The sequence below is a fragment of the Arachis duranensis genome, chromosome 3 (assembly GCF_000817695.3).
Source record: "Arachis duranensis cultivar V14167 chromosome 3, aradu.V14167.gnm2.J7QH, whole genome shotgun sequence".
NCBI classification, from domain to species: Eukaryota; Viridiplantae; Streptophyta; class Magnoliopsida; order Fabales; family Fabaceae; genus Arachis; species Arachis duranensis.
The window spans coordinates 125,829,366-125,841,683 of record NC_029774.3 but is presented as its reverse complement, the minus strand read 5'-3'; the positions used below and the strand labels follow the sequence as shown (position 1 = coordinate 125,841,683).

The 12,318-nt window shown below is 32.9% G+C and overlaps 3 protein-coding genes across 4 annotated transcripts; 2 read left to right on the top strand and 1 right to left on the bottom strand.

Moving 5' to 3' along the window:
* The first annotated feature begins 2,169 nt into the window (after positions 1-2,169).
* On the top strand, positions 2,170-5,090 carry LOC107481261 (disease resistance protein RPV1). 2 transcript variants are annotated; one of them, XM_052258910.1, is made up of 3 exons: positions 2,170-2,232; positions 2,317-2,836; positions 4,635-5,090. In XM_052258910.1, exons 2-3 carry the CDS (start codon positions 2,343-2,345, stop codon positions 4,960-4,962), a joined length of 822 nt encoding a protein of 273 aa, XP_052114870.1. In that variant the 5' UTR covers positions 2,170-2,232; positions 2,317-2,342; the 3' UTR covers positions 4,963-5,090. The 2 variants fall into 2 exon arrangements, with proteins under 2 accessions (XP_052114870.1, XP_015956989.1); XM_016101503.3 differs by having other exon boundaries at positions 2,195-2,836.
* A 2,066-nt stretch (positions 5,091-7,156) lies between these two features.
* On the top strand, positions 7,157-9,150 carry LOC107481175 (pentatricopeptide repeat-containing protein At1g59720, chloroplastic/mitochondrial). Its single transcript, XM_016101389.3, has one exon. It carries the CDS (start codon positions 7,215-7,217, stop codon positions 9,060-9,062), a length of 1,848 nt encoding a protein of 615 aa, XP_015956875.1. The 5' UTR covers positions 7,157-7,214; the 3' UTR covers positions 9,063-9,150.
* Positions 9,151-9,556: 406 nt separating this feature from the next.
* On the bottom strand, positions 9,557-12,318 carry LOC107481262 (uncharacterized). Its single transcript, XM_016101504.3, has 3 exons — positions 11,756-12,318; positions 11,007-11,298; positions 9,557-10,079 (listed from the first exon to the last, which is right to left on the bottom strand). Exons 1-3 carry the CDS (start codon positions 12,314-12,316, stop codon positions 10,045-10,047), a joined length of 888 nt encoding a protein of 295 aa, XP_015956990.1. The 5' UTR covers positions 12,317-12,318; the 3' UTR covers positions 9,557-10,044.

Genomic DNA, 12,318 nt, shown 5'->3' with positions numbered 1-12,318 from the left:
AATGAAGTAGAAATAATTTTCAATAAAATAGAATAATATAACATAATTTTTATATATAAATAAAGATATTTTAATAATTTTATTTTTTGTAGAAATTTAGTAGATTTTTATAAAGCAAATATCTCTATTTTTATCAAACGAATTCTAATCTCTATAGAAATTTTGCAAGTCTCTATTAATCCCTTTATCGCCACTACAATATAAATATTTTTAAATAACAAATTTTTAGTAACAATAATATAATAGTTACTATAACTTTTTTTGCGACAATTATATATTTATCATTATTACTATATATTATAATAATAATTACATGTTTTTTGTGGTCATTAAAAAATATTTATTAACAATGATATTATTGTTGCTAAAAATTCTCTAATTTTCACTAAATATATTAGCGACTATTTTTATTGTTACTAAAATAAAAATATATTAACGGAAATATTTTTACCATTCCTAATTAAGGAGGGAATATACATAGTTAAACGAAATTGTTACTGAAACACAAACACTTGACAATCCTTTTCAAAGCGAACAAATTCGTTATCATCGTCATTAATAAAGTGTCTACCGGATTCAAAAGGTAGCTATAAATCTATGGACGTATGGAACTTATAGCACAAGACGTTAAGCTGAAGTATATTCATATATAGTTAGAATGAAAAGAAAGAATGAGAAATCAACAAAGGAAGCTGTTGAAATGAGTTGTCACAGTAGCCCCACTACTACTACTGTTTTTGGAAGCATCCATTCACTATTTGTGTAAGATTGGTGTCAAAATTTCTCATAGTCTTATTGCAATTTGGCTTCTTTCTTTGTGGCTGGTTTCTTACAAATGCTGCTCTACGTTTCTCCTTTTCACATGGTCAACTCTTTTATCGATTCTTATTCTTCATCATCGACTACATAACTCTACCCGTTAATCATTGCATAATTCTATAACACACCCCAACCCCCATACGTCATTGTATGATTATACATTTATAATTATCTAATAATAAATAATTGGACTTTGTCAAATGTAATGATGGAATTTCGTGTGTGGACTTGCTTTCATTGATCGGTTGCCTGGCTTTTATCTGTTTTCAGATCGAATTAAATCTTTATTAAACATTATATTCTTATAAGTTAATATACTGGATTATAATAATGAGCTCATCCGATAATGAATTCAATAGTAATTGAATATTTAGAAAGTTTTGTAAAAGAAGAAATAACCGTGTTGAATCTTACATTTAATTCAAAGATATTGAGATATATGAGAGATGAGTATGATATCAATTAAGAACGAATTAAGTGAAGCTCATATAATATTAAAGAATTCATACACCAACCAGACATTAACAATTTTATTTGTTCTATTTCTCTCCAACAAGAAATCGCTCACTAGTTTATAATAAAATAACGATAAAGAGGACTTTTGTACACTAAAATTAGTCACTAAAATAAATCACTATATATTTATGTATAAATATATGTAGTTTAACTAATTTTTAGTATGTATTTTATATTTTTACGTGTATTATATATTGATAGTTGATTTTAGTGTAAATTCACCTGTAGTTGTATTATTATTATTGTTAGAATAAAGTATCATTTTTATTCCAAACGTTTGGAATATGTCCTATTTATATCCCTAACGTTTAAATCGTTCTATTTGTATTTCTAACATTTATAAAAATGATTCAATATTATCATACTGTCAATTACACATCATGAACTTTAGTTTGAGTTCTGAAAATCTCCTTTTGAAATTAGAATAGAAATATTTGGAACAGAACCGATGATCTACTTCGGATAATAGCTCATTAAAAGTTGAAACTAATTCCTACAACATTTACATAATTTATTTTTTAGGGACATAATTGAATTTGAACACAAATAACGGGTACAATATTGAAATCGAACACATCTAAATGAGATTTAATTGAGAATAAATACATCCAAGTAAGAATAATTGACAAATACAATCTGATCTATTAGTAAAATTGACGGTAGGATAACATTAAATCACTTTTATAAACATTAGCAATACAACACAAATAGAACTTACCCAAAACGTTAGAGATAAAAACGATACTTTACTCTTGTTATTCTTCTTATTATTATTAGAGAATGAAAAAGAATAAATTATGCTGGTGTAACATTGTTTATATAATAATGTAATGTTTGCTTGTATTTGTTGGTACGATAAGTTGAATCGAGATATTGCCTGAATTCTATCCCCGGAAGGTACATAGGAACTAACACCTACTAAAGTCAACTAATAAGGCAAATGCTAATAATGCTTTAATTTCTTGCATGTTGAAACCATAGAGATCGAGAACGAAGAGAGAATATACATGGCAGCAACGTCTTCATCGTCCTCCACCAATAATGGTGTTCACGAGGTGTTCCTCAGTTTCAGGGGCGAGGACACAAGGAAGACATTCACCAGCCATCTGCACGCTGCCTTCAAGAGATTTGAGATCAGAACCTACATAGACTACAATCTTGAGAGAGGAGACGAGATCTCGGGGACGCTTCTCAGGGCCATAGAGGATGCGAAGCTCTCCGTGATCGTGTTCTCGAAGAACTTCGCATCCTCCAGATGGTGTCTTGAGGAGGTGAAGAAGATAATTGATTGTAAGAAAACGAGGGGGCAGATGGTGCTGCCCATATTCTACGATGTGGAGCCTTCCATTGTTAGGTACCAAACGGGAAGCTTTGCAACTGCTTTCGCCAGACATGAGGAGCGCTTTCGTGATTCTGATCGCCCTAACAAGAAGATTCAGAAATGGAGGGATGCTCTTGCTGAAGCTGCCACTTTCTCTGGCTGGGATTGCTCCGTTGACAGGTAAATCATAATATACCTCTAATTAACCTCACGTAAAAATTTACATGCAGTTGTTTTTATGTAGAGTTAATAAATAATAATTTAGTCAAAATTTTTAAATTATGTGACGTTTTTAATTAAATATCAAATTTATATAAAAAACAACTACATTCAAAATTTTCTTCTACTTAATTGTTTATGGTCATATACCACTCGCACATTTTGGCTTCAACAATCCGTAACCCACTCCAACCATCATATCGTTTCACAAAAAACTCAGGTGGAGTCGCTTAAAATTGATAATTGAGAGTCGTTAGATGATTTAATTAATTTAACTAAATTTTCATGTAACGACTCTTAATTATCAACTTCACTTAAAATCAATTGCATCTGAATTTTCACCTTATTGTCGTCTCCTCGCCGTTCAGGTTAATGGAAGCGCCATACTTTGGATATTCGGACCAAATCGATCATTAGGTCAAAGATCAATAACTCGAGATCAAAATTAGGTGTGAACGAGTAGTCAAAATGTCAAATATGTTTTTTTAGCTGTTTAACTTATTTTAAATAATAAAATATAAAAATTATTTTTATTATATAATATATTATTTTATTATATCTAATTTAATTTTGATAAAATTTTTAATTTTTAAACTTTTAACTCTACAAATTCGGTTCAATTTTTAGAGCTTTGGTATGCTTACAATATCCTATTTACCTTAATTCTAAGCCAATTATTAAACACACTAAACCACGGACTCACAATTCTTGATATTGGTCAAGCTTCTATTATTTTTGAAAGTTTACACTGCAAACAAAATTTGATTATCGTTAAATTTACTCTTAAATTTTATATACAGAATCGACGATTTTAAGTATTATTATCAGATTTATTTTGTTGAAGAAATTATTATTGAAATTCTAAAATTTGACGATAAGCCGTAGGTTTTAAACATTTTTTTAATAGTGTTAGAAAGTGCAGTTTTTCCTTTTAAGATTATTTTAGGGTCAAAATATTGATGGTTTAGTTTAGCTGGAGAATATATAATTAAATATTAATGTAAAATAGTTTATGGTAATGGTACATTAAACTAATATCTCTATATGTTTCTTGTTTATTTGTACATGATGATCCAGAAAATCAATAGAAAGTCAAACAATATGTCCAAAGTGGTTATTTTCTTGCTTATTATATATAAACCTAGATAATCATATAACAATAATGTCAACTCTTCACACTTGTATATATATATGGTATAAGGCAAAGTTAAATTATGAAAAGGTATATATAAAGTAAGGTGACTTTACTTTTCTAACTAGAAGTTTAATAAGTGAAGGAATAGAATAACTCATTAATTTTTATCATAGAGAATATTTTAATAATAAAAGAAATAAAGTAATTAATATAATGAGATAATAGAAAATAAAAAAAAAATGCTTCAAAAGGGATTAAAAATGTAACATATAGTTTAACTATACTCTTAAGGAAAGAGGAGTGTATATATTTGAAAAGAGTTATGCTATGTGTATACTAAAATTAGTCATTAAAGTCAACTACCAGTATAAAATATATGTTGAAATATAAATACACATTGAAAATAAATTAAACCACACAATGTATTTTGGTGACTGATTTTAATAGTTGGTTTTAGTTTATAAATAACATTTTTGATATGAAAAATATAAATTAAAGAATATGAGTAGTGTAAATAATAAAAGTAGTTTCTCAAGTAAGAAATTGCAAGTTTTGAAATATATATATATGGTACCACATGCATGTAGGAATTTTAATGTTTGTACCAATAATATATGATGATAGGTTGGAATCAGAGATCGTTGAGGAAATAGCGATGGATGTGCTAAACAAGTTGAATAGAGTGTATGTTGGGGACCTTGATAAAGAAATTGCAAGGTATGACCAACTTGCTAAGCACCAAATGCAATATTTTCAAGGGAGTCCTCATCCATTGCATTACCAAAATTACAAAGACACTCTCAATCGCATTAGAAAGCTTCAAATGGAAAGGCACCAACGTTTGCTTCGCATTCCTCCTAATATGTACTCACAAGCTGATGATTTAAACAACAATAACACCAATATTGATAATGGTCTCTATAATCTGTGGTCTAATGCTTTTAGATTTTGATTACTTGTATTATTTCTGTAGCTACTAGAATTTAAACTAATTAAGTATATGTCCTCGATCATTTCTATTTCATGTAATCTAAATTATGGGACACTTATAATAACTACGTCTGTGTTTCTTTATTGAAATGTCCGTCTATGTTTTTACTTGCCAAATTGTTTGTTTCATTATTATTTTTCACATTATTGTTATCATATGTTGTAGGTGCATAAAATAATTTTACACATTTAATCAGACTTTAAGAAACAGCCTCTCACATATAATATATCTTGAAGGGATAAGTACTGTTTTGATCCCTAAAGTTTAAGGTCAAAATCAAATTCGTCTCTAATCTTATTTTGGATTTAAAATTATTTCCAACATTATATTTGGTATTAAAATCGTCCTTTCAATTTTTTTCAGACAAAAATACCCTTTCCTAACTTTACCGTTCACTACCACCACCACCTTTATTACCACCAACTATTCCTCCTTTTATATCTATTCATTTTAATTCATCAACAACAGCAACACAACAAAAATTCACACTACTCCTCCAACTCCTCCTCTTTTTCTTCTTAATCGGACCACCCTCTAAATCCACTCCTTTTCTTTCTCCTGAGCATACTTGCCCTAATTTCGGTACTCTTGAAAATGATGTCGTCGTTATGTTGTTGTTGCTGTTGTTGCATGTGTTGAAAGGAAAAATCACGGCAAAGATCTGCCATTGACCGAGGACTCCTCCGCTGTCGTTGAGATTGACGGTCGCCCTCTCCTTGCCTGCCACATCCTCGCCTCGCCTCACCTCGTCATTGGAGGACATCCTTTCTGCCGTCGTCGCCCTCCTCTTCGGCATCAGTCACGACGCCGTCAACGCCGTCACCATTTACCTTGTCGGCTGTCGACGACCTTTTCCAGCGAAAGTAGTGGTAGAACAAACTGGTGACTTTGCTGTTTCTACTTTATTCTGGATCTCGTTTGTCTTTTTCTGTAATTGATCAAGTTTTTCATTCTTTTTTTCAAAAAATTCTGAATGCTTTGTTGTTGTTGTTGTTGTTGAATTTGAAGGATTTGATGTTGCATTTAAAACAAAATTTTTTGAAACGTTGGAGATGATGCTGAACATTGAGGCTGAACTTTTCTACTTCTCTGTTAGCGTTTGCAGGGACTTCTTTGGTTCAAGATCTCCTTTTCCATTCTTTTCCGATGGCAATTTTCAAGAGCAACAGTGGCAGCAATTTTGATGGTGGTGGTCACGATTTTGAGCTTTCTCCCTCTCGCTCTCTTGTTCTCTCGCTTCCCTTCTCTTTTCTGGCAGTTTCACTTTCTTCTCAATCTCTTTAAAATAAATGAGGTTGTTGATATTATTGTTTTTAAATTTGAATGATATGTTGTTGATGATGAATTTTTAAATTTGAATGTTATATTGTTGATGATGAATTTTTGTTGTGTTGCTGTTGTTGATGGATTAGAATAAATAGATATGAGAAGAGGAATAATTAGTGGTAATAAAGGTGGTGGTAATGAACGGTGGGGTTAGAAAAGGTATTTCTGTCCGAAAAAAGTTGATCGGATGATCTTAATACCAAATGAAATATTGTGGACAATTTTAAATCCAAAATAAGATTAAAGACGAATTTGATTTTGACCCTAAACTTTAAGTATCAAAACAATACTTATTCCTATCTTAAACTATAAAATATATATTTACTCAAATCAGTTAAATTATTTAATGGCTTTTAATTGACTGCATTTAAATTTTTATCCTTAAACAATACATATATATTCATAGGTGAATATTTACGTAAAATTATCATCATGTAAAGTTGATAATTAAAAATAGTTAGATAATTTGAGAAGTTTAACTAAATTATTATCTAATAATTTTTAATTAAGTCAAATTGCATATAAATTTCTATCATATTTATATACAAATAATAACTAATTTTAAATTGATTTTTTGTGAACGTAAATTTTAATAATAAATATATGACTACGTATTATAATAACTTAATTTAGAGCTATATAAAGTATCAAAATTGAATTAAATATTTAAATTATTAGGGAGATACACTAAATATTTAAGCTAAAAGCTTTCTATTGTTGATATAAAATTATAATCGAATTTGATATTTTTTAAATGTTAAAGTATAGTTACTTATATATTTTTTATATAGAAAATAATGAATAATAAGATGTTTAATTTGGTAACATGGTTCCACCTTATCTTCTTGTTGATAATAAGTAGGAGAGAGAAATGAATAGCATTGGGCATGGCAACAACTCAAACTCCATTGCTTTTCTCCACCAACAACAATGGCCAACCCTTTATCCATAACAGCCACACGCGCCTCTTCCACTTGCTCAACCACTCCATTGTTGATATCTCTCACTTGAAGCAAATCCATGCTCAACTTCTACGTACCATTCACACCAACCATCATCCACAAGCCCTCCTTCTACACAGCAGAATCCTTCACCATTCTTCTCTGCTTGATCTTCGATACGCCACTCGAATTTTTCATCACTTTCAGAATCCCAATTCCTTCATGTGGAACACACTCATAAGAGCCTATGCTAGAACCGCAGACCAAAAACACAAGTCCATGGAACTTTACAAAGCAATGTTAATGATGGAACGAGAACAACAAAGTGCAGCGGTTATTCCTGATAATTACACATATCCTTTTGTATTAAAGGCATGTGCTTACTTGTTCTCTCTTACTGAAGGGAAACAGGTGCATGCTCATGTATTGAAACTTGGGTTTGAATCGGATACTCATATTTGTAACAGTTTGATTCATTTTTATGCAACTTGTGGGTTTCTAGACTTGGCACACAAGGTGTTCGAGAAAATGTCCGAAAGAAGTGAGGTTTCATGGAACATCATGATTGACTCTTATGCAAGTGCTGGTGAGTATGACACTGCATTGAGAATGTTCTGTGAGATGCAGAGGATTCATGATCCTGACGGTTACACCATGCAAAGTGTGATTAGTTCCTGTGCTGGATTGGGTGCTTTGTCTTTGGGTTTGTGGGCTCATGCTTATGTCTTGAAAAGGAGTGACAAGAACATGATTGATGATGTTTTGGTTAACACTAGCTTGGTGGATATGTATTGCAAGTGTGGCTCAGTGGGATTTGCAAAACAAGTCTTTGAAATCATGCCTTATAGAGATGTGAATTCATGGAATTCAATGATTTTGGGGCTTGCCATGCATGGCATGGCTGAGGAGGCGTTGGACTACTATGCAAGAATGGTGAAGGTAAAGGGACTCGTGCCGAATTCAATCACTTTTGTTGGTGTCTTGAGTGCATGTAATCACAGGGGCATGGTTAATGAAGGGCTTATGTATTTTGACATAATGACCAGGGAGTACAAAATTGAGCCAAGATTAGAGCATTACGGATGCCTCGTTGATCTTTTCGCTCGAGCCGGACGCATCGAAGAGGCTATGAACTTGGTTTCGGAAATGCCTATGAAACCGGATGACGTGATCTGGAGGAGTCTGTTGGATGCTTGTTGCAAGCAACATGCAAGTCTTGAGCTAAGTGAAGAACTGGCCAAGAAAGTGTTTGAGTCAGAGGGAAGTACTACATATAGTAGTGGTGCTTATGTGCTATTGTCAAGAATCTATGCTTCAGCTAGCATGTGGAATGATGTTGGATTGCTTAGAAAACTAATGACTGATAAGGGTGTGAATAAAGAACCTGGTTGTAGTTTGGTAGAGATTGATGGTGTCACTCATGAATTTTTTGCTGGGGACACTAGTCATCCTCAAAGTGAAGATATATACAAGTTTATGAGTGAAATTGAGGAGAAGCTAGAAGCAACCGGGTATGTACCTGATTATTCAGGTGCACCTTTAGTTGATGAGGTTAATGAGGGAAAAAAGAATACTATGAGGTTGCATAGTGAGAGATTAGCTATAGCTTTTGGATTGCTAAGGTCAAGACCAGGCATGCCAATAAGAGTGTTTAAGAATCTTAGGGTGTGTAATGATTGTCACAGTGTTACAAAATTACTATCAAGAATTTATAATGTAGAGATAATTGTGAGAGATCGTGCACGGTTCCATCATTTTAAAGAGGGAAACTGTTCTTGTAAGGATTATTGGTGACGAAAAATATGCACAATCATATATAAATGAAAAATCTATGGTGAACTAATATATCGTTAAAAAATTTTATTGGCCCGGGTTTGATGTTATGGATTTCTTAAAATTTCATGTGACTATAGAAAATCCTATCTGCACAGCAATTATTATAATCATATATCTCTCTGGATATTGAGAGCGACACGAATGATGAATGATTTGGTTCAACTAATAATAGCCAGCTAGTTAATACCAGTGAAACTGCCGGCCACATGCATTCCATTGACACAAATTCAACGGACGAACAGTAACATAAATTGGTTTGATAAAAGATTGTACCAGAGAATTGAATTTTATTTTTTTTAGGTTCAAATTGTAACTTTATATATATATATATAATGCACATGAAACTTTTGGTCTTTGTCATTATGCTTGACGCTCATTGATAAATTTAGTTTGCATCTCTCTGTTTTGTTTTGTTCTGTCATTTGTGAATTAGAATCTCACCCAATAAGACATACATAAACAGAACCTTTTCTATTAGAAAAATAAGCCTGTTTATAAGTATTGTAATAAATAAATAAAAAAAAAATCTATACAAAGGCATACACTAACACTGATACACCTAAGAATAGCATAGTCAAAGAAAATTTACCACAATACAAATGAAATGAAATAAATGAAACAATAGTAGTGCACATGAAGAATTGACTAAGTTATACTTATAACTATAGCTCAAATACATAGGAAGCCCAAAAACAACTACTACCAGAAGAAGGGGACAATATGCTGATATGATCCTAGCCAATGCAAAATTTAGGGCACCTCCATTGAAGGTTGGTAAGACCTTAATGAATTGTGCTTTTTCAACGCAATGAAGATGGTGTAGTAGTGCAACATCTTAAATGCTTTCACATGTATAATTGATATTTGAACCCGCTTGGATCTCTATGTACATAGCCCTTGCATTAATGTAATTGATTCAAGACTCCACAAATCTCGCTACTCAAAGTAAACCTTGTGCCTCAAAGTCTTTTGCAACTGGAATGGCATAATAGAAAAATAAAAGTTAGGGAAATAATTGAAGTATAATGCGCAAATATCAAATCATTTTATATAATCTTTTGGATTAATGTATCAATTATTCTCACATTTCTATGATGAATTTCCAAAGTATATCCTCCACTCAGATTAAACAAAGTACAATAAGACATAAAAAACAAAGTACAATAAGACATAAAAAACAAAGTACAATAAAAATGTTAATGATGCCATAAATTAGTTGTAAATAAACTGTTTCGGTAAACATTGGCTAATAGTGACAAATATTATGCATTGGAAGGAGTATATTTTATTTTTATTTATTTATTTATAGGATGTAAGATTAGCGAGATGTGTGAAAGGTAGAGATGCCACATCCTTATTTCTTAACTATTAAAAGTCACTCTAAATGGCTAATTATTTGTTGCATAACATTTTTATGAAATTTGACTAATTAAGCCAAAATAGCATTAACTATTATTTTAAATTACTTCTATTATAACAATGCAGCATTTCACCTTGAAAACAAATATGACCATCAATCAAGTCCTCCACTTGATTTTTCTATAAAGAAGGAAGCAATGCAATGCATATAAGTCTGACCAATGTCTTAAAGGGCTTGATGTTAAGGATCCTATAAGATTTATATTCCAAGGGAGTTAATAATTATGTAATTCAAATGATCCCTAATTTTTCAAGTGGTAGACTTATGTAGTTTAGTCGTACATCAACTAGAGACTAGCTATTGTAGAATTCCACACTTGTAGTTCAATCCAATTCTCAACACCAAAATATTCTTTCTCAACTTCGTATAATAACAACTTAATCTGATTTCAATTGATAATCTATGACAACTTCATGAAAATACTCTGATGCATGTAACTGACTACTAGCAGCTCAGCATCCATAAGAACTCTGAAAACTCACCTTTTGACGATTGAAGAACCAAAACAACCTGCATCATCACATTGTTTGGAGGAAGCTGCAATCGAAGAGGATAAAGCTTCCCATTCAAAGGACTCCGACTGCACACAATAACTCCCTCTAACCCTGTCTCCTCCTCGAACTTCTTTGTCAATTCTTCCACCCCGTTCCCTTTGAAGATCAGAGAATACCCCTGCACATTCTCATCGTCCACTTCCCCATCATCTTCGGCAACATGGTAGTATATAGTTCTCCCCTCCATCTTCGGCGGCGAGCCCACATATGAATCCGACGACTGCCAGCAAACAAATAAAGACAAAATCATCATAAAAAAACCGCAGAACCTTACCATAATAAAAGTATTGTGTTTCCCTCTACGAAAATCATGCTTGTCCAGTATGAAATCACAGTCAGAATTAGTCCTTAAATGATAGTCAAAGGCCAATATATATTTCTAGGAACTACAGTAATTTAATTTTAACCGCACAAACAAACATCCAACGACCAATTTCATGTATCTAATCTAGCTATATCATAAACAATTACCAAGCTAATTACAGCACTCGCTCCATTCCATATTAATAGGTTCATTCATAAATCAATGTAACTATCCAGACACACTACACCAATTTAGTTAAAATAAGCATTATTTTGAGAGCTAAAAGTACTATCAAGAAATTAAAGAAATAAAGTCAACAAAGAATCAAAGGCAGCAGAGATGAAAATTTCAAAACTTTTCCCCAAAAGCATACCTCCTGCCTAGAAAATTGAGTAGATTTGGCATCAACAGCAGAAGGAGTAGACGATTCAAAATTGAGGGAATCAGAGTGAGTAGGAGGAGGAGGCGGAGGAACATAATCAACATGAATCTCCAACACATCAACATCCCACAAGACCCAATCCTGAGTGGAAGTCCGATGCGGAATATCATGTGTAACGGAGTTCCTCCACGGCGGTAAGCCACCGTTGGCCCGCAAGAAGTTGCCGTAACGGGTCTTGAGCTTGACCTGGGCGCCGTCTCTGATGGGTTCCCATTCGACGGAGGAGTCAAGTCTTGAGGGGTGAGTTTGGAGGACCTTCCGGCCGGTGACGCCGAGGAGGAAGGGCTGGTTTGATGCCGTGAGGTACTTGTTGTAGCAGCTTTTGAGGCGTACGATGTTGTCGTATTCGGGAACTATTTCGACGAGCCACTTGGCGCTCTTGGTGGCGCCGTTGCGGTCTTGGACGACGGATTCTTCATCGTCGTCGGCGGTGAGGTACTTGTCGTGGTGGCTGCGGAAGCGCACCACCTTGGCGCGGTGGAAGAAGTCCATGG

Excerpts from the sequence above, each read along its gene's own strand:
- LOC107481261 (XM_052258910.1), top strand. The coding sequence starts at position 2,343 with ATGGCAGCAACGTCTTCATCGTCCTCCACCAATAATGGTGTTCACGAG. Across the intron at positions 2,837-4,634 it reads TGGGATTGCTCCGTTGACAG|GTTGGAATCAGAGATCGTTG; the intron begins GTAAATCATAAT and ends ATATGATGATAG.
- LOC107481175 (XM_016101389.3), top strand. The coding sequence starts at position 7,215 with ATGGCAACAACTCAAACTCCATTGCTTTTCTCCACCAACAACAATGGC.
- LOC107481262 (XM_016101504.3), bottom strand. The coding sequence starts at position 12,316 with ATGGACTTCTTCCACCGCGCCAAGGTGGTGCGCTTCCGCAGCCACCAC. Across the intron at positions 11,299-11,755 it reads CTCAATTTTCTAGGCAGGAG|TCGTCGGATTCATATGTGGG; the intron begins GTATGCTTTTGG and ends GTTTGCTGGCAG. Across the intron at positions 10,080-11,006 it reads GGTTCTTCAATCGTCAAAAG|TTGCAAAAGACTTTGAGGCA; the intron begins GTGAGTTTTCAG and ends ATGCCATTCCAG.